At 45.9% G+C, this 25952-nt stretch overlaps 1 protein-coding gene across 1 annotated transcript in view; it reads right to left on the bottom strand.

Annotated features, from left to right (window-relative positions):
• The window catches only part of SKI (SKI proto-oncogene), a 104169-nt gene extending 78436 nt beyond the window's left edge, over positions 1–25733 (bottom strand). The window contains exon 1 of the mRNA XM_039367481.1: positions 23441–25733. Coding sequence (XP_039223415.1) covers positions 23441–24409 — 969 coding nt within the window. The 5' untranslated portion in view covers positions 24410–25733. The remainder of the gene's footprint in view (positions 1–23440) is intronic.
• Between the last annotated feature and the right edge of the window lie 219 nt (positions 25734–25952).

Below are 25952 nucleotides of genomic sequence, written 5' to 3'. Positions count from 1 at the left end.
AACTCACATCTCTGCCGACAACTGGGCTCCAGTCTTACAACTTGTCAACTGCTAAATCCACCAAGACCAACTAGGATTTTTCTCAGAAATAGCAGGTCTAAATGAAGCAGGGGTTGATTCTTTCCCTAAAGGTTGAGTTTAGAACATGCTTGACAAACACTTGGGGCAGGTAAAAACAGGCCATTTTTGTTCCAAAAGCTCCCCGATTTGACAAAACTCCTAAGCCAAGAGTTCTTCCTATCTCCAAAGGCCAACAATGTCAGCTGCTTTAATGGGGGGGGGGGAAATAATTTGAGAGGCCAAGCTCTCTGCTTTGCACACAGAGAATATAGAATAACAGTGTTGAAAGGGGCCTCGGAGGTCCTCTAGCCAACTCCCTGCCCCACCAGGAGACCTTATACCATTTCAGACAAACGGTTGTCCAGCACCCACAACTTCTGGAGGCAGGCTGTTCCACTGGTTAATTGTTCTCACTGTCAGGAAATCTCTCCTTAGTTCTAGGCTGCTTCTCTCCTTTGTTAGTTTCCATCCGTTGCTTCTTGTCCTGCCTTCTGATGCTTTGGAAAATAAGTTGAAATAAACTCCCCCCCCCCTTTATTTGGGGCAGCCCCTCAAACCAAACTGAAACTTTTGGGCTGTTTGCCTTTAGCACTTCCCCTCTCTTTGGAAGCCCGATATTTTTCTATGATGTTTATTTTTTTATTTTTATTTTATTTTTTTGCTTTTAAGCAGTACCAGGGCTTGGAGCTGGCGATCCAAGGAAGAGCTCCATTGATAAAAAAGAAAAGGGAAAAAAAAAAAAAGAAGAAGAGCGAGATGCAAAATTTGCATCCTGATCAGCATATTCTCATTCCTACCACTACGCCAATATTAATATTCAGCAGTCTGACACAATGCTAGATACCAAGACTGGGGCTGCCCCAGTTCCCAGCAGCTGCATTCATCTTTCTAAACACCATCAGCCCAGCCTCTCAACTTCAGTCAAGTTGGGTGGGAGGGGGAGGAATTCAAGGGGAGGGGGGAAAGAGATTAGAAATGCAACTTTTTTTCCTTCGAGGGATAATTAAGGTTTTAGAACCAACCACCCCACTTGGCTTGGGATCATAGACCCGACCCAAATGAGCAGGGGCAGGGCCAAGAGAAAAACTATATTTAACTTCACCAACATTAATCAACATCGTCAGAAAGAGTTATGATTAACGGTTAAGAATCCCCCCTTCCTTTACAAATTTTTAAATTTTTAAAAAGATCTCTGGGAAATGTTCACAAGCGGTGTGTAGTTTTTGGGAACCTAAATGGGTCACCCTCTGCTTCAACATGACAACAGAAAGAGATTTATTTAGAGAGGGACACTGCAACAGCAAACTTGTTTTTTGTTTTTTTAAATAAACCTGGGTTTTAGGAGATTGTGTGAAGCAAGCCACGCAGACATACAGTCCTATACAGTCCTATACGCCCACGTGTCACCTATCCTCCGCGAGCTGCACTGGCTTCCTGTGGGTCTCCGGATGCAATTCAAGGTGTTGGTTATCACCTTTAAAGCCCTTCATGGCATAGGGCCAGGTTACTTACAAGACCGCATTCTGCCGCACAGCTCCCAGAGACCGGTGAGGTCCCATAGATTGGGCCTCCTTCAGGTCCCGTTGGCCAGACAATGTCAGCTGGCGGGCCCTCGGGGAAGGGCCTTTTCTGTGGTGGCTCCGACCTGGTGGAATCAACTTCCCCCCCCGAGGTTCGAACTACTCCCACCCTGCCGGCCTTTAAGAAGGCCGTTAAAACTCTCCTGTTCCGGCAGGCCTGGGGCTGATGTCCCCGAGGGGCCGGGATATGATCGGACTCGCGGTATGACTGTTTTATTTTATTGTTTTATCATTGTTTTAACTTTGTACGCCGCCCTGAGTCCTTTGGGATTGGGCGGCATATAAATATTTGAAAATAAATAAAATAAATAAATATACAACTTAAGGATCTCTCAGGACACTAGGGCCTCCTCTGCATTATCTCCACAGGACGGCAACAATTGCCCCACACTCAGTTCATGCCTTTCATCAGAGAGATCCACGCATGAAGGCAGACCACACCCAGAGACCTTTCAGAACTGGAGCTCCAGTGCCTCCGGGCTTCAGGTGCAAAGAACCTGTATTCCATTTTGCTATTGCAAACCACAGAGAGAGAGAGACCTACTTAAATGCCAATTTGGGTCATTTATTCTTTTCAAGAAAACCAGGCAAGAACAAAAAGCAGTCAGAAAAAAAAGTTAAAACGTTAAAAAAAAAATCACCACGCAGCAATCTACCCAAAACAGGATGAAGAAAACTTCAGATTTCAAAGAGAAAGTATACCGGAACGTTGACAATTACATTGATGTCCGATGCATTCGGAGAGCCGCCACGTTGGGAAATCAGCAACGATGCTGATTCTTTTACAAGTAAGCCAGAAAGTCTGGTTTTTTTGGGGTAACTGTGGTTCCTTTTCAATTTCCCTTGTGGGATTCCAAATATGCTCGGAAGAGTCAGGCTGACCAGCTCTGGAATTTGTTCCTGACGTAGCATATGACCGAGAACCTGGCTTGGTCAAACCAACCGCACTAAAATTAATCACAGCTTAGCAAGGAAAGGACTCAGATCGCCAACATCTCCCCATCCGCCATTCTCCTTCTACTGGGAATGGGAACCTAGCACAGCCCTGATTTCCACTGGAGCTTCTCAAGGCTTTTTTCAACCCCTCTCATGATTTCCCAGGATGAGACTGAGCACTCATGGCTGCAACAGAGAGAGACAGATCTTGCTGTATCAAGCAAGATTTGGAAGCAGTTCCCATTTCTCTTTCCTTCTTAGATGGCCTCCTGGAGAACTCACCCCCGCTGTGGAGAGAGCTACTGGAACTCCCTTAAACAGGATCCCTTCGCCCAAATGACATGAAAGGAGATTGAATGCGAGCCTGCCATTCTTTTGGCCAGACTGTCTGTCTGCTGCTTGAGCGTTTCCTGCTCTCGGTTGCTGCAGACGCCACTCTCTGCATTGGTTAAATTATTTAAAATCCATAGCTGTGCAACTGTGCTGCGAGGGGCGGGGAGGGTGGGGGGGGGAAGGGAGGGAGTTGCTGGCAGAACGAATGCCAAGATTATCTCTTTCCCCTTAGCTCTTCCACTCTTCCCCCCCCTTTTTTTTTCTTTTTATCCACATGTTTCCTCAAGCCCCACTGCTCACGGAAGCCAACTTCATTCAGACTAAAAGCTTTCTTTCTTTTTCTTTTTTTAATTATTGGCGTACCTATCCAATGCACTGAAAGTTAATGGAGGTTTTGCATACAGAAGAGAGTTGACAGATGACGTTTTTTTCAGGAGCCGTGGCGAACGTTATGGAGGCTGGCTCCAATTCAAATCATTTTTCCCTCCTGGCATGATCCATTAAACTAGACATACCCAATTCCTGCAACCGTTCTTCATCTGTTTTAGCCTCCAGAGACCAAATCATCTTTGTGGCTCTTCTCTGCACTCTTTCCAGAGTCTCAGCATCTTTTCTTTATTGTGGTGACCAGAACTGGATGCAGGATTCCAAGTGTCAAATCTCACCGGTGCGGTATTGCTGTTTTCTTGCAGTATAAAACAATCTTCCTGGTCGTTACGACCAAATCAGCTAAAACGGTGAACTTTTGAGAGAAAACAGATCTGACAGTTTTACGCAACTTGCTGATGACAATTGGCTTCACCCCGGTGTGCAAACAAAGTTGTGGTTTTGCACACCAAGCTTTATGGCTCAGGGCAATGAGTGGTTTATTTCTCTAAACCCAGGATGGCCTAATGGTGGCACAACGTAAACGTATGAACCCAAGTTTGCTTTGTTCTCCCCAAGTTGGTGAGCGGCTTCCACATTTCTGAACTTTTAAAAATCCAGTCTCTCCCATTATTTCTTGGCGTAAAATGAAAGCTGATGCTTGTTAAAGTCAGCCTACAGGAACACACCAGCAAGGATATTTGATGTATTGTCACTATAACACATATACCAAAAGGAGCCCCTTTCCCCTCCGCCATATTTGGAATAATATTCAGCGAGGCATGGAAGAAAATAAAAGAGTCTTGTGAGGCCATCTACTGTAGGAGACCAGGGTGAGGTCAGGTCACACAATTAAACCTGTCCTGGGACAACATTTGAATAAAGAGGGTATTTACATTTTTTCCTCCACAGCATGCAGATATAAGGAATTCAAAACATTGTTCTCTTCTCCACCATCTGCCCCTTGCCCATTATTATTATTATTATTATTATTATTATTATTATTATTATTATTATTATTATTAGCATGGAGAGGAGGCATGATTAGCAATTAGGATATCTAAAAAGCAAAGAGAGACTGTTAAAAAAACATTTATCTAGTAAGAGATCTCTTGGCATTTGCTGTCTCTACATTCTTTGATAAAAGTTTGATCAAATACATGTGGCAAACGTCTTCGAAGAGTATGAATTTGACAGGGATTTGGAAGTCTAACTTGACAGTAATACTATTAATTTGTCAGCTCTTTAAATTTTTAACCTTACCAAGATGCACTTTTTTTTTAAATGTGTAAGATTCATTCAAACCATAAATTTGGATGGAAGGATAACTCAACCCTTCTGGAAGTTGCCTAACAGTAATTACCACAACTCCAGCACAGCATCAGAAATATCTCAAGTATTTCTATTTCTCCAAAACTGAATTTGCGATCTGCATGTTTATACACTTCCTATGTGTTTGCAAATCTCTACAAAGCCGCTGTATTCTTTATTCTAACCACCGTGGAATCAGCAAAGGAAGGCTTCAAGTGTTGTCTAAAAAAACCAATATTAGCTTTTATGTTCACTTGTAAACAGCAAGTCGTACGACTTCGTTCAACCAAGAGCAAGCCGCTAAAAAGTGACGCCTTTATAAACAATGAGAACATTGATTTAATTTTACTCATTTGGGGAGACCAAACACAACGTAAGCCATCGATAGAAGCCGGCACGCAATGAAAACCAACAAATGAACTCATTTGCAAAGATGGCTAGAGACTTGAACAAGGCTGGCTGAGAATCTTGGAAATGGAAGACATTAATGTATTTTGTTTTATATGTGTGTAGCCTACATAGGAAACTGCTGACACCAACACAGAAGGAAATGTACAAGCTTTGGCGTCTAAAGTACCAGAACGCTCCATCAGGCAAGGTGTCATAAAAACAAGGGCAAAATGCAGAGGTGGGCTTGGAAGGTGCTCTGTGGGACAGGGCATCACCCTGGAGAAACCTTGAGAGAAAGCAAGCACTTCATTCGTGGTCTGTCAGCTTCAGCAGATAAACATGATGGTGGTGTTATCCATTCCATCATGTCCGATTCTTGGCGGTTCTATGCTCCAGCTCTCTCCACATCTCCCAATTCTGCATTACTTTCCTTGAGTTGTTCTGTGCTCTGGCCGGTGTCAGCTTTGATGATGTCCAGCCACCGTCTTCTTTGGTGGCCTGGTTTCCTTTTACGCCAAAATATAATTGCTTTCTCCGTTGAATCCCCCCGCAGGACAGGGCCAAAATAAGTCAGATGCAGTTTCGTGATTTTGCTTTCTAGTGACCTGTCTGTTGCTTGTTAGTCACCTTTGCTGTCCAAGAAACACGCAGGAGCCTTCTCCAGCATCACAGCTCAGACATGTCTCTATTTTCTTCCTGTCTTGCTGTTTTAAGGTCCAACTTTCAGGTAAACATAAGGACTTCCTTCATAAATCCCCTTTTCCTTTGGAGAAGGAAGCTCATGGCAAGAACAAAGTTTGATTGGTGAGCTAGGGAACATGTGGACATATATCACTTCCCAGTGTCTTGCCAAATCTCTATGGAGATTCTCAGTCATCCAGGTCATAGTTATCCCAAAGATGTTTTTTTTTTTTCCAGGAGGCAACTGAACCTTCTTCTTTTTCTTTGAAGGCCTTTCGCTTCTTGCCCAAGGAGCTTTCTCAGCTCTGAAGAAGCTTCCGGGATGAGAAGCCAAACGACTTCAAAGGAAAACAAGAAAGTCCAGTTGCCTCCTGAAAAAGCATCTTTGGGATTCCCAATGTCTTCTTAGGGGCTCCGTTTCTGCAGCAACGTCGGTTGGAATCGCTCCACTTTTACTCCTGTGTGCATGGCACAAATGAGGAAATCTGACCGTTTGCACAGAGATTAATTGCAAATTGTGGCTAAACAGAACTGGCAGAGAGGTCCTCTGGTTTTTATAAGGAGCACTCCATTCAAAACGGGAGGAGGTAGAATAAAATATGTCATTTTTTCTTTATAGAAGAGACCTACGGAAGATCAAATCCGGCAGTCTCTCCAAAAACGAAATAATGGGAATTCCCATTGTAAATGCAATTTTTTTAAAAAGGGGGGGGGGAATTACACGAGGCATTTTCCCTTCGATGAAGGGTTATCGGTTTGAAGCAGGACACAGCACTTTCCGAAAACCCATCTCTCTGATCAATTACCTTTGAGCTAAGAAGTATTTTCTGCCCAGGTATCCTAAATGGAAGAATGCTTCGTTTTCCTATTTCTCCAGACCAGTGGTTCTCAACCTGTGGGTCAGGACCCCATTTGGGGTCGAATGACCATTTCACGGGGGTCGCCAAACAACGCAGTCCGCCATTTTTCCCCCCCCTTTTCCTTAGCTGTGCTACTCCCTTTTATTCTATTGGCTTTGGAAAGCCAATAGAATAGACTCGCTTGAATAGAGTCTAATTCTATTGGCTTTCAAAAGCCAATAGGAATGGTCCAGGCTGTCTCTGCCCTGCTGAGCCCGCCAAAAGTCCCATTCTGCAAATGGTGCTGCACCCTTTGAGTAGACTTACGACTGGTTGAGTAGTCCTCGACTTACGACCAGTTGGGGGATCGCGGCATTAAAAAGGTTGAGAACCACTGCTCCAGAAGCAAGAAGGGAAAGAAGCTGAGGCCTCCATAAACCGTCTCTTCTTCTACGAGAGTCTTCAACCCAAAGCAAAATAAAACAGATGGGAAGATAAAGCCCTTCTAAAGGGGGGGGGAGAGGGGGACACAGCTGTGTTTCCTTTTGTTTCTTAATGGAAAAAGCAACTGAGCTTTAACTATAATTAAGCTGCTGGACACCATTTTAATGACGACTTGAAGTTACAGTGATCTGGAAAAGATAGCTTCTGAGGGGTCCTGAAATGACGGGGGAAGCTCCTAACTTCCAGGGAAAGACAAAAAGATAGATCTCTAACGGACAGTTTGACATTTTGGACACCTCCGAGCATGATTTGGAAATGCAGAACCTACAATCACCAGTCTGGAAGGGACCTTGGAGGTCTTCTAGTTCAACCCCCTGCTCAAGGCAGAGCCTTACACCATCCTGGTCAAATGGTTATCCAATCTATTTTTGAAAACCTCCAGTGATGGAGTGATGGACCCATAACTCGGTGAGGTGAGCTATTCTATTGATTAATTGTTCTCACTGCCAGGAAATTCCTCCTTAATTCCAGGTTGCTTCTCTCCCTGATTAGTTTCCATCCGTTGCTTCTTGTCCTGCCTTCGGGAGCTTTGGAGACTAGCTTGACTCCTGCTTCTTTGGGACAGCCCCTCTCACTTCTGTGCTAGGAGGAATACATCACCCTCCTCACTTTTAATATACCTTTATGTCCCTTTTAAACAGGGCGTAATGGCTTAATCTGATTTCTGCTTCAAGGCCATTTGGCAATGCTCAATTGCGGGTTACTGAGCTGCAGAATTAAATAAGGAATACATATCCTAAAAGCACATTCCAAAAGTTGTATAGCACAGAAGTGTCCCATTGAAAAAGTTGGAGCTGGATGACTATCCTGATGATAGGAAGTTGCCTCAGTTATGTTAAGAACTAAAGTATGTATCCATGTATCCTTCCTTCCTTCTCTATCTATCTATCTATCTATCTATCTATCTATCATCTATTTGTATAGCCACCCACTTTGCATGAAAGTGACTTTAGACAGCATACAGCACTTAATTTAAAAAAAAATCAATGAATACATAAAAGCAGTGACAATTAAAAAATAACTGTAAAAAGGCACACAAAACAGAAGTGGATGGTGTATAATAAGGGAGCTAATGAAATTTTCCCTGGTGCCCTGGAGCCCCCAGGCCTTATAATATAGCCAGGTCTCCTGGGATTTGCAGAATGTTGAGAAGGTTAGAGCTAATTTCATTAATACACGATAATTTAGCCAATAGTGCATTTCTTTAGTTAATGCTACCTAATTTTTTGCCTGTCCTGGGAATGCTGGTTTCACTGCCGTCACCAATCACTGTTATTAAGCTATAATGGGTACAGTTTGAGTAGGGCCAGGGAAATCCAGGCGTTGTCCAAGCTCAAAGTCCATCTTAGAAACTCACCAAGCAGACATTTGGGCCAGTCAGTTTCTCTCGGCCCAGCCTACCTCACAGGATTGTTTTACTCTGTGTGGCCAACCAAGCTCGCAAAGAAAAAGTGAGCATAAATATAAACAAAAATCTGTAGCACTGCCAAGTTTATCAAATGGTGTTTACCCCCCAGAAAGTCAATCCGAATCAAGTTATGCTGGACATGGGTGCCTCAAAAGGCGGGTCAATGGGAGCAAAAGCAAGGCAATTCTGTAGTTATAAAAAGTGTGGGGGGAGGAATTTGATACACCTAAAGCCCTCCATTAATTCTAAAAAAGAGAATGAAAGCAATATTTTAATTAGAGGCAATTAACAGGCACAATTTACCTCTTCTGCACAGTTTGTGAAAGAGCTTTATGAATGGAGAAACAGAAGCAAGGAGGTCAACTGCACAGAGCGATTCTCCAGGAATTTAACAATGTTACTTAAAAAAAAAAATATCACAGTTTTGATAGTTGAGTTGGAGGGGGACTTCGCAAATTTACAACAAAACTGTCAAGCAATTAAAGGCAAGATACTTTGCACATGAACTTTAACTGCTAATTAAAACCCCCTTGCTTAATTGCCCGCATTTGCATCGCGTTCAACTGAAAATGCATAAATGGCTTGGGTAACATGTGATATGCCTCCCAGCATCAGAGTTAAGACTGCAGGTTTAAAAAATAAAAAAAAAACACACACACAAAAAAACAAACAAACAGGAGGCATGGGGCAAGATGAAAAACTTCCCAAGGGAAAAAGAAGGTGTTGTAATATTGTATATTCATAATTTTTTTTTTCTTCAACAACCAAGAGGGAAGGCCCTAACATTAAGACATGGGGAAGACATTCAGAAAAACAAACAGCAAACAAAACCTCAGTGGAATAAACATAAATAAAAGGCCACTAAAGCCACCAGTGTTACCAGCTGTGTACACCCAGTCACAACATCCTTTGTCATCGTAAAATGTTTTTCTACTAGGAAGGTTTATTTTTCCTTCCCTCCCACAAAGGGCTCCTGGATTTGGCCCTACCGAACAGCTTTCCTCATCCAGCTAGCCTCCGCAGGATGGACTACAAATCCCATGCTTTTGCACCCTTCTGACGAGCAAAGTCAAAGGGGGAAGTCAGTCACTTAACAACCGGGCTACTAACTCATCGACTGCAGTGATTCATTTAACAACCGTGGAAAAACTCACTTAACCAATGAGATATTGGGCTAAATTATGGTCGTTAAGTCGAGGACTACCTGTACGTTTTCGCTAGATCATTATGTGTTGGAGAGACACACAAAAAGATAAAAATCTTCAAGTGCGCTTCAACATCCAGGCGGGTTTTGGCAACTGTGGATAATCCTTTGCTACTGCCTCCCTTTCTAAGTCGAGATAGCCCTGGGCTTTCTTCCTGAGCTTCTCCCTTCTAAAAAAAAAAAACCCTCATCCTTTAAAATAATTTAGCAATGTGCTGTCACTCACAGGATGTTCTCACTCTCTTAGGAATACCACGTAAACGTCTACAATGGAGGAGGCCCAGGATTCTGCAAAACCAAAAAAAAAAACAACGAACCGCACTATTGTGCAATTTACCTTCACGGGTTGCATAAATGGTTTCCTAATTGTCTCAGCTGGAGCAAAGGAAGGGGGGGGGGGAAATCCACATGAAAAGGGCAAGATTGCATCTCCAGCCCTGATTCAGACATAGTCCCCAACAGTGGAGATCAAGAGACGTTCTCGTTTGAAGCGTCGCTCCATCCCAGATCAAACTTTCTCAAGACCGGAGTTTGGGTCTGTGGCTTCCAATTTTAACGTTCTGGCTTTCTTTTGGTCTCTCGACAGGCGCAAACACGCCTCCTCTTGCAAGTAGGCTAGGTGCAACTAGTGTTGCAGCAACTACGAGGCTAAGTGGACCAGCTTTGGGGCACCCAAGAGTAGCAGTTACCAGTAGCGCTTAGCCCCCAAATTTGGGGGCATTAAAAGAAACCAAGCCAGGGTTTCTTTTCCACCAGGGAGATGGAGAAAAGATTTCCCACCAAGGAAAAATGAAATTCTCCCATGGATCTGGAGGTTAAAACATAGGAAGAACGGTTGCAGGAGCTGGGTACGTCTAGTCTACTGGAAAGGAGGACCGGGGGTGACATGACAGCCATATTCCAGTATTTGAGGGGCTGCCACAAAGAAGAGGGGGTCCATCTCTTTTCCAAAGCAACAGAAGGCAGGACAAGAAGCAACGGAGGGAAACTCATCCAGGAGAGAAGCAACCTGGAACTAAGGAGGAATTTCTTGACAGTGAGAACAATTAGCCAGGGGAATAGAAGTTGCCTTCAGAAGTTGTGGGTGCTCCATCACTGGAGGCTAAGAAAAGACCGGACAGCCACTTGTCCAGAACAGTATAGGGTCTCCTGCTTGAGCAGGGGTTGGACTAGAACAGTGGTTCTCAACCTTTTTAATGCCGCGACCCCCAACCGGTCGTAAGTCGAGGACTACTCAACCGGTCGTAAGTCGAGGACTACTCAACCGGTCGTAAGTCGAGGACTACTCAACTGGTGCAGCACCGTTTGCAGAATGGGACTTTTGGCGGGCTCAGCAGGGCAGAGACAGCCTGGACAATTCCTATTGGCTTTGGAAAGCCAATAGAATTAGACTCTATTCAAGAGCGTCTATTCTATTGGCTTTCCAAATAGAATCAAAGGGAGGAGCACAGCTAAGGAAAAGGGGGGGGGGAAATGGCAGACTGCGTTGTTTGGTGAAATGGTCGTTCAACCCCAAATGGGGTCCCGACCCACAGGTTGAGAACCACTGGACTAGAAGACCTCCAAGGTCCCTTCTAACTCTTATTATCTTGGGTATGAGATGATGAAGAAACACACCAGGCTTGTCTGATATTCTATCCTTGGCGTCTATCAAATGCCAAAGACAGGCCTAATGGGGGAATCCTTCCTGTGGAGTTATTTGAGCTCCAGATGCAGGGACCATTGAGAGTCTCCCCAAAGGAAAAAAATAAATGCAACAGCCATTTGGTCAGTTTGACACAATAAAGTCAGCCCCAAGCCATCCCTGAAAGGAATCCCCTCCTCAGAATTTTACAGCCCCCGGGGCTACATCCGGCCCTTTGGCTGTCTCCGTCCAGCCTGCATGCCATGCAGATAGTCCTCTACATACATCGCCCTCTTCCCTTATTCCTCTCCAACAGACTTTGCTTCCAGTCCTGTTTACAAACAGCTCATTCAGTAGAAGGGAAGTTCCAGGGATGCACCCAGCCCTGGGCAAGCGTCTGGGTGGTTAGGGGGGAGGCAGACTCTAGGGCTGAGTCCAAAAGAGAAGAGAGGAGACAGCTGAAATTGGCACCCCAGCCTCGCTGTTTTCAGAGAATTGTTGTTGTGGAGAGCTAAAAAGAAAAGAAAAAAAAAGCGGAGAAAGGCTGGTGGCTGGAAGAGAGAAAAAGGCTTTCCAAATTTGGGTTGGGGACTGACCACAAAATATTTAACAAGCGGCCTCTCTCCGTGGCAAGTCGTGCCAAAGCTGAAACAGACCCTAAAAAGCGTCTTCCGTTGTTAACCAGCAGACCAAATTTGGCAAGCCACAGTCTGTTGTGGCAGATCATCACAAAGATCCAACACAAGGAATTCCCCCCCCCACTGGCACCTCCTGGGGCAAGGAGAAAACAAAAAGTTATTGGTGGGGGGGGGAGCTGAATTCTCTCCTCCTGGCTTTCTATTGACAATGACATCCAGATAACGGGATGACTTAGTATACGGGCAAAAAGACCCTCTTTTTTTTTTTTGCTATTCAATCCCCCTCTTTTTCTCCTTGCCGTGTGACGTCACAATGGGTTTCTGAGGGAACTAATGGTGATGTCACAGAGGGTTAGGCTCAGGGGGATCCAGAGGGTCTTGGGAGGGGGTGGTGTGTGAAACAAAAGGGGGCTGTTTTCATGCAAATCGCCCTGCACACACACACACACACACAAAAAAAAAAAACCAGAAGGCATCTCTTTTCAGGGCTTGTGAATGACAGGCATGAATGGCCCCTGAAGAGACAGGCCAGTGAAATGTACAACTCTCCAAAAGTCTTTTCGCTCTTTGTGCAAAAAGCTTTTCCTGTCGTGAATTCTCAAGAGAGCGTTTCTCAGTCCCCCCCCCCCCAATATGTCCCAAAGGTGCTCTTTCAGGCAGCAACTGGACTTTCTTATTTTCCTTTGAAGATGTTTTCCTTCTCACCCCAAGAAGCTTCTTCAGCTCTGACTAGGTGGTGGGGGGAATGGACGGATTTATATTCCTTGCAGACAAGCTGGTTATTTGCATTCTTCCCCACCCCCACGCCCGTCTGTGGAATACCAGTTTCCGCTTTGTGTCTTCTTTTGGGGGGGGGGCATCCCTAGATTCCCAGCCCAATCCTTAGGGGGGGGAGGGAAAGACACAAACGGCGGCGTTGATTGGACGGGGAGCACCGGAAAAAGGGAGACGTGTTTGAAAAAGAGATACTGTCAAGCTTCACACCAGACGGGGGGGGGGGGGGCTGTAAATCAACTCTCCAAACACTTAAAAAGCCTTATCAGACATTGGCTGACTTGGTGGAAGGCTCCCAGACACAATTCAGCAAGATTAGCTGCCTTGGTGAAGACAGGAATGACTTCATATTCACAGAAGGCTTGCAAACTGCAGCACTGGGAAATCAAAGCTTTTACTACAGGCCTATGCTCCACGTTTTTAATTTTCTGCTTCCCCCCCCCTCCTGCTGTTCTAAAGCAATGGACCCTTGTCTATTCTCTGAACTGCCTTGGGAGGCCACTGATGTATGTTGACAGGAAAGTTGTCTTTAGCCCCCCCCCCATGTGCCAAGGTACTGTTGTAACTCCTGGACTTACACCAATTCCTTTAGTGACTGTTCAAAGTTGCAACAGCACTGGAAAAAAAAGGGACCTAGGGCTATTTGTCCCACTTAGGACCGTTGCAGCCCTCCCCGCGGGCACTTGATCAAAATTCGGCTGCTCAGCAACCGATTCACATTTATGACGGTTGCAGTGTCCCCACGTTGATTCCTCCTTTTGCGACCTTTGGTCAACAGGGGAGCAGATTCGCTTAAGAACCATGCTACTAATTTAACAGCTGCAGGGGTTCACTTAGCAAACGGAGCAGGAGAAGTTGTAAAATGGGGCACAACTCCCTTAACAAATGTCTCACTTAGCAACGTAAGTTTCGGGCTGACCATTGTGGCCGTTAAGGGCTTGCTTATTTTCGTCAATGTGTGGATGGCCAGGGAATGCCACAACGAGATCATCTTCAAATTGAAGAGACAGAAAACTCAAAACATACCTACAAAGTTGCTTGAGACTTGGATTCCAAGAGACTCGCAATTTCTGTATAAGGCTTTCTTACCAAACCCTTGAAAATGGAAGTTAAAGCATTGCAACAATGGACTAAAAAACAAAAGGCAACAAACACCCAAGTTGGCTACAATATATGTGCATATTTGTTAGCCCCAGACATTTCTTGCCAAACTTCTCATCCACCCAAACAAAAGAGGAAAGAGCAGGCTTCAAGAAAGGGAACTTAAATTTCAAGCTGAATTGTGACAAAAAGCAGAAATAATAGCTCGCAGAAAATCGAAATGGTGTGTGCCAACTTAAGATGCAGGCTCTTGTCTTTTTGGAAATAGCATACAAGAAAAATCTCCTTTAAGATACACTCCAGTTGCCACCGAGGCCCACCAATGTAATTTTATTGGGCCAAAGAGTGAAATGCTTTTTTGCTAATGCTTTGTGTCAGGATTTTTGTTGCTGTTATCCAATTTCTAGTCTATAAAGCAGTGTTTTTCAACCTGTGGGTCGGGACCCCATTTGGGGTCGAACGACCATTTCATGGGGGTCGCCAAACAACACAGTCCACCATTTTTTCCCCCTTTTCCTTAGCTGTGCTACTCCCTTTTATTCTATTGGCTTTTGGAAGCCAATAGAATAGACTCTCTTGAATAGAGTCTAATTCTATTGGCTTTCAAAAGCCAATAGGAATGGTCCAGGCTGTCTCTGCCCTGCTGAGCCCACCAAAAGTCCCATTCTGCAAACGGTGCTGCTCCAGTTGAGTAGTCCTCACCTTACGACCGGTTGGGGGGGTCGCGGCATTAAAAAGGTTGAGAACCACTGCTATAAAGTATAAGCCAGCCCAATTTACATTTCTGGGCATGTTCTCTTTCTTTTCTAACCTAACTGGGGTGAATGTCTAAGTTTTGTCTTCCTTGGATTTAAAAAACAAAACAAAAAACAAAGCCTAAACTACATCTTCTACAACTGCAAACCACACCAGAAGGACTCTGTGCGGTGAGCTCAAGAGTCTGGTATTATTTGCATGCTGCTCTTCGAAACCAGCTCACAGCACTCTAAAAATCACCCACTGCAGACAAACGTGACATTTTCCAGAAAAAAAAAAAAGCAAGCAATGTATTTCATTCACAATAATTTCACCAAAGGCAAGCTTAACCCCGATTAGCACTCGTTTCGGAACCAGGAGTTCTCGCTGGGCAACGGAGGGTTTTCCCATATTGCTTAAAATGCTCCATCATGTGTAAAAGGCAGAACAACACAAAATAAGCCCTTGTAACTAAACCTCTGGGGGATTGGAAAAGCACTGGAAAGACAGCAAAACTGACATCAGTTGAAGCTGCCCCCCCAAAAAAGGGGGGGATGGTGTCATTCAGAAGCAAAGCATCCACTCTGCACATCAATAGTCTCAGATTTAATCTGGTTTTTTTTAGCACAGGGCTGGGGGGGGGGGAGGGAGAAATATCCTGAAACTCTGAATGCTGATTCCACAAGACAGATTCCTGTTTAGCTGTGTGTTCCCATTGGTTTTTTTTTTAAAAAAAATGTTTGACTTCTTGGAAAAGAAGTAGCTTCAATTTTTCGCTCAAAGTGCTGACAATCCCATTATTAGGGTGTGTCATTCCTCTAATTGCTTCAGCCATTAAGTGACTAAGAACATCCTTTGTTTTTGCTGGGAAAAAAAAAAAAAACCCTCTTTCCTTGGGCTCTGCAGCTTCTGTGAAGCAGCTTATCCTCCTTCCACTAAATCTATCTAAGATCATGGAAATGTCTCTGGGAGGTGGGTTTTTCTGCCCCCAGATCAGAAAGCAGGGTTAGCCCCTGTGGTTGCAAACTGATGGAGAAAGGCAAAAAAAAAAATAGCAATACCTCAAAACTCAACCCCCACTCGACAAAACTTTCTTTCTCAACAGGAAACAACATCCAGGAAGTTGGGAGGATACATTTCAGCACAGGGGAAGTTCCTGTCTGAAAGTGGGCAAAAAAAAAAATGAGCCTTCAAAGAAAAGCTTTCTCTAGTCTGAAAATGCGCACACGCTTAGCAAAAGCCCAAAGGAAGTCCTGTAAGTAACCAAAGGAAAAAAAGGATTCTGTGAAGCTTGCTGGAGGCAGATGGTGGCTTGATTGATTAAGGGCCATTGTCTTGGTGTCCACTCTTAGCAACCAACACGAAGACTTTCTCCTACAGGATCTGTCCTCATCCTTTAGGACTCTCAAAGAAGCATTCATTGCTGCTGTAATTGCATCTATCCTCCTTGAGGCTGGTTGTCCCCTTCTTCCCACTTTGCCCAGCGTTGTGGAAAACGGGTTTTCCCATGTGTCCAAATATAATACAGATAGTCCTCAACTTGTAATAGTTCGCTTAGTAACCTTTCAAAGTCCCAATGGCACTGAAAAATGGCCATTTTTCACACTTACGACGCCCTGGTCCTGTGATCAAAATTCAGCCGCTTGGCAACTGGTTCGTATTTACGACGGTCACAGTGTCCCCCGGGGTCACGCGATCCCCTTTTTGCGATCGTCTGGCAAGCAATGTCAATGGGGGAAGCCGGATTCTTTAACAACCCGGGTTACTAACTTAACAACTGTGACAAGACAGGACGCAAAATGGGGCAAAACTCATATAACAATTGTCTCACTTAACGACAGAACTGTCAGGCTCAACTGTGGCCGTAAGTCGAGGGCGATCTGTAATCTGTGCCTGGTCGTTCATCCTTCAAGCTGGAACTCTGGATATATTTGTTCTAGCTATATGTTTTCCTGGCTATCCACGGTATTCTTAAATATCCACGGTATTCTTATTCTTGTTAATGCTCTTTCCTGCTTGTTTAAAATCCATTTTTTGCCTCCAAAGAGCATGAAAGGGAAACTCAATACACAACAGATCACCAGGAAAAAAAGGGTTTCTAATCATTACACCAGAAAGAAGGAAATGGGCTTGCCCACAACTCAATTGAATAGTTATTGGGCTTCAAACTAGGGCAGTGGTTCTCAACCTTTTTAATGCCGCAACCCCCAACCGGTCGTAAGTCGAGGACTACTCAACCGGTCGTAAGTCGAGGACTACTCAACTGGTGCAGCACCGTTTGCAGAAGGGGACTTTTGGCGGGCTCAGCAGAGCAGAGACAGCCTGGACCATTCCTATTGGCTTTGGAAAGCCAATAGAATTAGACTCTATTCAAGAGAGTCTATTCTATTGGCTTGCAAAAGCCAATAGAATAAAAGGGAGTAGCACAGCTAAGGAAAAGGGGAAAAAATGGCAAACTGCGTTGTTTGGCGACCCCCGTGAAATGGTCGTTCGACCCCAAATGGGGTCCCGACCCACAGGTGGAGAACCACTAAACTAGGGTTTTTTCCCCCAAAGATTTACTCCCACGCCTGCTGGTTCTACCACATTGTACAAATATTCTCCCTAACAGGCTCTTGCTTAGAGGGAGGGCACAAAGATGAGAAGCAAGAGGGAGGAGGTGGAGTGTATCTTATTGCTACAGTCTATTAATTAAGGATATATTTCATGGTTATAAAAGGGATTCTGAAAATGCTATGACAGCATTTGCCATTGCTGCTTTCCTTGTTGAACCATGCATACTGAGAAATTCACTTCTGAAGGTGGAGAGTCCAAAAATCCACAAGAAACAAGATACTGTACGGAAAAAAAATCTAACTCATTGTTCTCCAGTGTTCATAGATTATTGAAGATCAGAGCAGAGAGCTGTGGGTGAGGAATAAACAAACACATAGGTAAAACTAAAGAGGCACATATTTTCATGGCTATTTGCTCACCACGACAAGTCTTGTAGCCTCAGTACAGTGTAAAGCTTCTGAAAAGTAATCCCTATAGCAGAGTGTGTGTTTTGATCTCTTGAAGTCTCTCAGAACCCACAATGTGTTATATTGAAACACTGCCCAGGGTGCTAGACTTTGCTTTGACCGACTTGCAGAAAAATTGTTCCTTAAAAAGAAAGTGGCATCATTTCACTCCCCCAAAGGCCTCTGGGCATCCATAAAACATAAAAATACTGAATGACTGCAGGCCATGTCTGTAGCTGGAAGTTTTGTCAGCTATTCCAAAAAACAAAAAAAAGTACGGTAACCTGGGATACCAGAATTATTGCCAGAAATTTGCCAACCTTGCTTATTGCAGATCCCTATAGTGCTCTGCTTACAAATAACTTTGGATGCTTTTCTGAATTTCAAACCAACTAGCTGAGATTCACAACAGGAACCATAACTCTAGTTTACAAAATACAGTAGTTGGTTGATTGCAGACAAATCCAAAGGAAGAGTCTTATGTGGAATCCTAGCTACCACGATAAACCACAGTTAAAGAAGACTATTTCCTTAATTCACTGGCGATAGTCAACCTATTCCTTATAAAATTACATGAAGAGACGTGAATAGCAAGCAGAAGAACAAGTGATGCCGTTTTTTTTAAACCTTCTGCAGCTTTGCAAAGTCAAAATGCAGTTTCAGCTTCACAGCTTAAACTCATGACATCCACAAAATGCCCCAAAGCAGCGTACTGTTTATTTTGGCTTGACGTTTGCATCATTTAACAACGAGAGGGATGGAAGGAAGCAAATGATGCAAGCCTTAAGAAAATGAGAAGGTTGTGATAGTTGGTGCAACCATTTGAGTGGAAATTAGAAGGGAGAATAAAAGTGTGATGGAAACTCCAGAAATCGAAATTCAAAAGATGGTTTCTGCAAAATTCCAAAACAGCTACTAGACCTGCACCTGAAGCTGGAAAGGTTACTGTCTGCATCCTTCAACATACTGGAGCTTCTGTTATATTTCACCCAGACTTCTGAACACTTAACATCCTGTCTGCTGCTTCAATGCCCTTACTCAACTGTTTGAGACAGACATTACACAAACTGGCTAGCCAAAAAAAAAAGGGATTGGGAAACCAAGAGGCAATTAAGAGTCTGTGACCTTATCCTTTTAAGGTGATACCGCTAACTTGAGCAGAAGTTTGCAGAACAAACCAAAAAGAGAAAAGGAGGAAGAAGGGTGGAAAAATGTCTTTTGTATTGATCGAGGCACACAATTCCACGGGAATCCAATCAGGTTGGTTTTTTTTCTTCTTCTTCTTGTATCTGCTCAACTGTTATTTTATTATTATTTATTGGTGACCAATACTGTTATTCAACTCTAAAGCCACGAGCAAAAAAAAAAAAAAAAAAAAATTCTGTCATTCTCTCTGGGCATGTTTCCACACCTCAACCACAACGGTTCAAGAAGTCTCTAGGGATTTCCTTTAAACCTTTGGAAAGGAAGTTGTGTTTCACACATTTCTATTAAAACAAAATGCTTACATTCTATAATTCCCTGAACAGCATCCTTGACAGTCAAATAGAAATATCCTGATAGGCGAGTACTAATTTTTCCTATATATTTATTTATTCCATATGTGTAAACGGGCCTTCTTTATCCTGACACCTTCCCCTCAATTACAGCCATTCGTTTAGTGACCGTTCGAAGTGACAACTGTGACCTATGACCATTTTTTCATACTTACGACCATTGCAGCCCCATGGTCTCGTGATCAAAATCGGACACTTGGCAACTGGCATGTACTTATGATGGTTGCAGTGTCCCAAGGCCACCTGATCTGCAACTGCAGTGAGGAAAGTCATAAAATGGGGCAAAACTCACTTAAGAACTGTCTCGCTTAGCGACATAAATGTTGGGCTCCATTGTGGTTATAAGTACTACCTGTAAATGTGCACATCTGCATCTCTTCCCCATACAACTTGACCTAGAGCAGGGGTAGGCAACCTTGGCTCTATTATGACTCGTGGACTTCAAATCCCAGAATTCCTGAGCCAGCACACCACTGCAGTTTAACAGAGTAAACCCAGCCAGAACCACCTATCCCATTAAATCCAAATAGCCTGGCTGACGCAAAACTGAGCTATAAATCATGGCTTATAAAACATAACGACTAAGTTTGCACAATACACTAAGCCAAAGCTCTATCTAGCTCAGTGCAAAAGAAATAGTTATCTTGGTTTAGTGCTGGATGCAGATTCAATACAGCCTGGTGATTTCAGCGGCCGTAAAACTTCAGAATTCTTGTGTTAATGTAAATTACAGGAAAGCACAGACAGATTGGTTCAAAAGTAGGCAACCTGGTATCTTTCTGATATTGTAGGCATCTACTTTAAGCTCCTTTAATCAGCATGCCAATGACAAAAAGGCTGTAAAGCAAAAGCACTTCAAAATACCCAGAAACTGAGAAAGGCTTCTTTTTTTTTCAGATACATCAAACAAACACAAAATAGGAACCAGCCAGCTCTTGTCTGCAGTTGTTCAAAAAGTAAGCATATCACGGAAAAGGGAGAAAACCCAAGAAAAAGAAACACAGGCAAAAGAAACATACCACACTTTAGGAGGTGGGGGGGGGAAAACACAGAAGAACAAAGTCCAGAAGTGGCTTTCAAAGATTTCAAAGTCCGTATGGGAAAGATGTAATCCCAAGAAAAATAAAGAAAAAAGTTAAAACGGCCAGGAAGTGCCAAAAGAAATAAGACTGAACTCCAGCAGTAAATAATAAATAAAATACAGATCAGTGCTTCTCAGCCTTCACAACTTTCAGATGTGTGGACTTCAACTCCCAGAATTCCTCAGTCAGTACTAACTAGTAAGTACAGGCAGTCCTCAACGTACAACTCTTCGTTTCGTGACCATTCAACGTTACAATGGCAGTGAAAAAAGTGACTTATAACTATTTTTCACACTTTTCACACTGCAGCATCCCGGTGGTCACATGACCAAAATTAAGACGCTTGGCACCTTGACTCGTATTTATGACGGTTAAGTCCGCTCTATTATCACAAGATAGTAACTGTGGGAGTCTACCTGTCTCGTCTTCGCTCGTTTAAACCAAAGCAGATGGTATCAATTTTAGAACCACAGGAGGGAAATATTTTTACCAGCATTCATGGACATTTCCTAAAAGAGGAACATCCACAAGCTTTATGGTACAGTGAAAAAAAATAATGAGAAAGCGAATCACAGACACACTCTCCAGACACACTGCTCGCTCACTGTCTGGAATAAGAGTCCACGTGTTGGACTAGATGACCCTCACGGGTACTTCCAGGGATATTTGTTCATTTCCAAAGTCCAAGTCATTCCCACCATTTGGGGATTATTTCGCAGCTCAAAAGCTTTGTTTAAAAGGCTAGCTAGTCTCCAAAAGTGATGCTTTATGTGGCAGACCAAGGATTCATATGAAGCTACATAATGTACATTTTAGTTTATACTCCTGGATCACCAAAGACAGTTTTGATAACCCCCCCCCCCCAAATGCTAGGACTTACAATAAAAAGTATTCCCACCCCTCAAATACACCAGTTTTCACTGTTTCTTCTTTTCCTATTCATAACCCAGGACTGGCACTCTGCAATGGCTACTTTTAGCACATGATTAGCCAAAGAGAGAGAAGCTATTAACGCTGCATCCAGCCTGGTCTATGAGAGATAATGTGCAGCCTTTAGACTCCAATGTTCTGACAATAGCTCTCCCATTGACGCTCTGGGAGACGAGGGTGGAGGAAAGGAAAAGAAGGGGGGGGAAGTCCCCAGAAAAATGGCTTCCTCTTCTTCAAAAAGTGGAAACTAAAGAGCAAACATAAGGAGGAAGTGAGGTTTTTTTTTTTTAATTTGTCCCTTTGTTCTGCTCCTTTTAATTCTTTTTTTTTTTAATTTATTGGGCTCTTTTGTGGTGCATGCTTTCTGCAGACTAGTTGTGGGTGAGTGGGTGGGTTCCTCTAAAATAGATGCACAGGAATTTAAATAGAAAAAGCCTTTGCTGAGTGGGTCCCCCACCTCCACCTGCCAGCAATCAAGCGATTATTTTTCTTCAGATTTATAGATCTGTAAATCCCCACGGTTCAGAGGCAATTTGGCCATCCTGCACAGTTACAGAGCTAATTGAAAATTTCTTCCCTTTTGCATTACATTTTACTCTTGTTTTTTTAAGGCAACGGGGAGGCAGACTAAATTGCTGGACCATCCACAATTTTTTTTTTTTTCAAGAGATCCACAACCTTTCTACTTTATTCCCCAGGCCTGGTGCCAAGGCAGGGCTTCCGTACCGCACCACTTTCTCACCCAACCGCCAACCCCAGGGATTCTGGGAACTGAACACGGTTGCAGATGAAATAAAGAGGATATTGTACCAATGTACTCTCAAGCTGTCTGGCTGGGCAGACTCCCCAGCCAGTTGCCTGGCTGGCATGGTTGAAAAGTAAGTGTAGCAGCCCAGATTAGGACACATTGATTTCCGGAGTGTATATTTAACCCATGCACAAAAATTGTTGGCAAGACAGCCACAAGCAGACAATGCTGAGCATCAAAAATAGTCTGTGCACACACAATCCTAAACCCCAATTGTGTTTATAAGTGCATTGAATTAGTACAATCAGAATCACTCGGATTGTGTGTTCAGTGATGGGTTAAAATTTCTCCCTATGTGAAATGCTAAAGAGACAGACTGCTGGAGAGGGAAAAAAAAAAAACCACCTTGGATTTCTTCAAATCAGCAATAATGGATAATATGGCAACTCTCTCCCCTGTTTGCTAAATTGGAAGGATGAAAGATTAATTAACTCCTTCTTTCTTTTAAAGTTCATGCAGTTTATAGAGTCCTGAGATTTACTGCAGATCGATGAAAACTACAGACAGAACACACCACGCAATATAATTCTCCATTTTTAAGAAATGCCCCTGCAGCAAAGCAAACCTTTTCTGTGTGCCCTGTGTAAATTTAATCATAAAATACAGCATACAGACCAGAAACCAGAAAGGCAAGGGCATATAAGAATGCAGAAAGACACAACAGCTAACGGCACATCTTTTCTTTGACCCAAGGACGCAGGCACAACTGATTCCAATTTTGAGACTCCCGCTGTATTCCTCAAATTAAAAAGACAAAGGACTTATTTTGATAGAAAAAGTCACTGCATTCAGCTGGTTCCCAAAGATGGACAAAACACTTTGCGCAAAGTCTCCCAAATCTGTACCTTTCCACTTAATTTTTACTTGCAAACCTCATCCAGAGTTCTGATGTGTCCTTTTTTTTTTTTTTTTGGCATATCTGTAAACCTCATTTACACACCAAAGGTTCTGCTTCACCCACATTACTGCAAGCTGAGTTTTGGCACAGCAAAAGCCTCCTCTGTGTGCACAAAGCCAATTTTTGAGATTCACACACAGAGACACAAGCCAGAAGTACAGCTAAACGCTTACTTAAAAGCCAGCCTTTCCCATCCAGAGCAAAGGCACGTAGCTTGGATTTACACTTCATCTTTTTACCCAAGCAAATACTCCAGACAACTTGCTTCCAAATGCAAAAAAAAAAAAGACCACCTGGCACAGCACAACTGCCTTAAGCAGATCCGAGAACATCATCTACGTTCACTCACGGTCCTCAGATAAGTCATGTTAACGCCAGAAAGGTCGGAATCCCATAAGCCCCAACCAGGGAGCAGGGTAGAAAAACTGACCCACGCCTGATAAGGGAGCTTGATGGATTGGCTATATCCAATGTTTGCCAAGATGCAAATGTGCCAAGTGCAAGCAACCTCGCCCCTTGCAGGACTTTGGGCTTACAGTTCGAATCTCGCTTTGACACCAACCACACCAGAAATCCCAATTGCCCGGCACTATCTCTTGAAGGCACCACCTGGCCCCAAGTCCGTTCCCCCCCCCCAAAAAAAAATTAGAGATCTCTCGCCTCCCCAAGCCCTGGCTCACCCTGGGTGCCTTTCTCTTGTACCGATGGCTGTAGTCGAACTTCTCCTTCATCTGGTCCAGGCACTGGCTCAGCCTGGCTTTCTCCTCCTTGCTGGCATAATCCTGGCTGAGGAGGATGTAGGCTCGCCAGTTGGCCGAGTCGAAGCCCCAGTGGCAAGTTCGGTTCTCCAGGGCTTTGTGGGAATGGATGACAAACTTGTGCGGCGGGTACATGAGCCGGCAGTCCAGGCACTGGATGCAGGGGGCGCTGGGGCTGCTGTACAGCTCGGGCACCAGCAGGCCCTTACACTTGCCAAAGCACTCGTGGTAGACTTTGAAGCTGCGCTCCGTCAGCTCCAGGTCCAGCTCCAGGGCGCCGCCGCCGCCGCCGGCCAGCTCCTTCTTGCACCGGCCGGGCGGGAAGGCGCCCCCGTAGAGCAAGGCGTTGCAGAGGCGCTCGGCGTCCGTCTTGGTGATGAGGCCGCAGGAGGGCGCCGAGAAGGGCAGGATGCCCATGACTTTGAGGATCTCCAGCTGGTCGGCGGTGCAGCGGGAGCAGTAGACGTGCAGCTCGTCGCAGACCGAGTTGATCTGCTGGAGCGAGAAGTCGCGCAGGACCGAGTTGAGGATCTGGGGCAGGCAGAGCCGCTTCTCGCCGCCCACCACGAAGCAGGAGATGGTCTCGCCCTCCAGGACGGTCTCGCAGCGCTCCGTCGAGCGGTCCGACGGCATGAAGAAGGGGCCGGCCATCACCGGCGGCGGGGGCGGCGGGATGGGGGGCAGCGGCGGCAGGGGCGGCTCGGGGGCCACGGAGGAAGCCGCCGCCACCGCCGCCTCCTTGGCGCTCTCGCGCTTGTAGAGCTCCTGCGCCCAGCGGGCCGAGAAGGCGGCCGGCCCGCCCAGCGAGCTCATGGAGCTGAGATGAAACTGCTCCAGGGTCTTCTGCAGGCCCGGGTGAGGCTGGAAGCCGCTCCGAGGGACCGTCTCCATCTTCGCCGGCTTGCCGGCCCCCCCGCGTCCCTGGTTCCTGCGGCGCCGAATTTTTCCTTTGGCCTGGGGGGCCCCCCGGGAAACGCGCCCCAGTTCCAGCCTCGGGGAAGAAGAGGCGTCCTCTCCCCCTCTCTCTCTCTCTGGCGGGGCGGGCTCTTCCAAGGGGGGAGGAAAGGCGAGCGCAAGGCAGACGGGGAAGGGTGGGGGCCCCCAAAAAAGACCAACCACAGCCCCCCCCAAGCCGCCCTCCTTCGTTCCGATGGGACGCCGCTGTCCTCGAAGGCCGGAGGGGCGAGCGCCACCGACTCTCACATTTCCCGTCTCTCTTCCTGGGGATGCGCGGGCGCTCCTTCTTCTTTGGCTGCGCTCTGCCCCCGACGCCCCTGGCCTCCCAACTTTCAGGGGGGAAAAAGGAATTTTTTTCTCTCTCTCTCTCGGCCCCCGGAGCCAAAGCAGCCAAAGAGCCAAAAACAGGGGAGGAGAAAGCGAAAGGGAGAGAGAGAGAAAACTAGATCTTCGGGGAAGGGGCGGGGGGAGAGGGAAAAGTTATAAAAAGAAGGGGCGAGAGGGAAAGCGCTCCCAGCCGAGCCGGCGAGGTCCGCCCGACGCTGGTGCTGGTGGGGGGGGGGAGGAGGACGCGCGCTCGCTCCCGCTGCCCCCGCGGGGAGGAAAAAAAAAAAAAGCCCTCTTCCCCCCACCCCCCAAAAATAGCCTCCGGGGGGGGGAATAGAACCGCAGACCGCTCTGGAGGAGGAAGGAGGGGGGAGTCAAAATAAAATAAAATAAAATAAAGGCTGGCTGGGGGGGGGAGGCTGTTAGCAACCCCGGGGCGCGTCGTCCGAGGTCCAAGCAGCAACTCCGGGCGGCGGGGAAGCGGCTGCCTTTCTGTCCATGGCCCCCTTCGCAGATCGGGCAGAGAGAGAAGGGGAGGCAGCGGGGTCCCGGATCGTCCTCTTCCCCAGCCGCGAGGGCTTTCTCCGCTGGCCGCCTCCGAACCGGGGGAAGCGCCGCCGCTGCTGGGGCTGCTGCTGGGCTGGTGCTGCTGTCTGGCACGGACCGGGTGGCCTTTGATCGCGGCTGCGCCTTCCGCCCCTCTGTCTCGGCGCCCGGCCCTGCTCACCTTCGCTCGTCTGCCCGCTCCAGCCCGGACTGAGGACGATCGGGCGGGCTGGGCGCTGCTGCTGCTGCTGCTGCTCCTCCTCCTTTCCGGCCGCCGCCGCCGCCGCCGCCGCCTCCCCTCTGTTTGTTGGTGTCTGCTCAGCTCTTGAATGCCAGCCAAGAATGTGACCAACTCCCCAGGCTGGGCTCTTCCAGGAACCGGCGCCGCCTCCCCCCGCCTCGCTGCTGCTGCTCCTCCTCCGCCTCCTCCGCCTCCTCGTTCCGCAAAAGGCGAGCGAAGAGGCACGCGCATGCGCGCGGGCGCGCGGACCAGACAGAGCGCAAAAGGGAGGGGGAGAAGAGCAGCCCGGCTGGACGGCGAAGAGCTGCCTTGCCAGAGGGAGGGAGGGAGGGAGGGAGGAGGAGGATAAAGCGTGCGGTTGCC

Source organism: Crotalus tigris, unplaced genomic scaffold, assembly GCF_016545835.1.
Source record: "Crotalus tigris isolate CLP2741 ecotype Arizona unplaced genomic scaffold, ASM1654583v1 scf7180000020588.15403103151:6194809, whole genome shotgun sequence".
NCBI lineage: Eukaryota > Metazoa > Chordata > Lepidosauria > Squamata > Viperidae > Crotalus > Crotalus tigris.
This window is presented reverse-complemented; position numbering and strand designations above follow the sequence as displayed.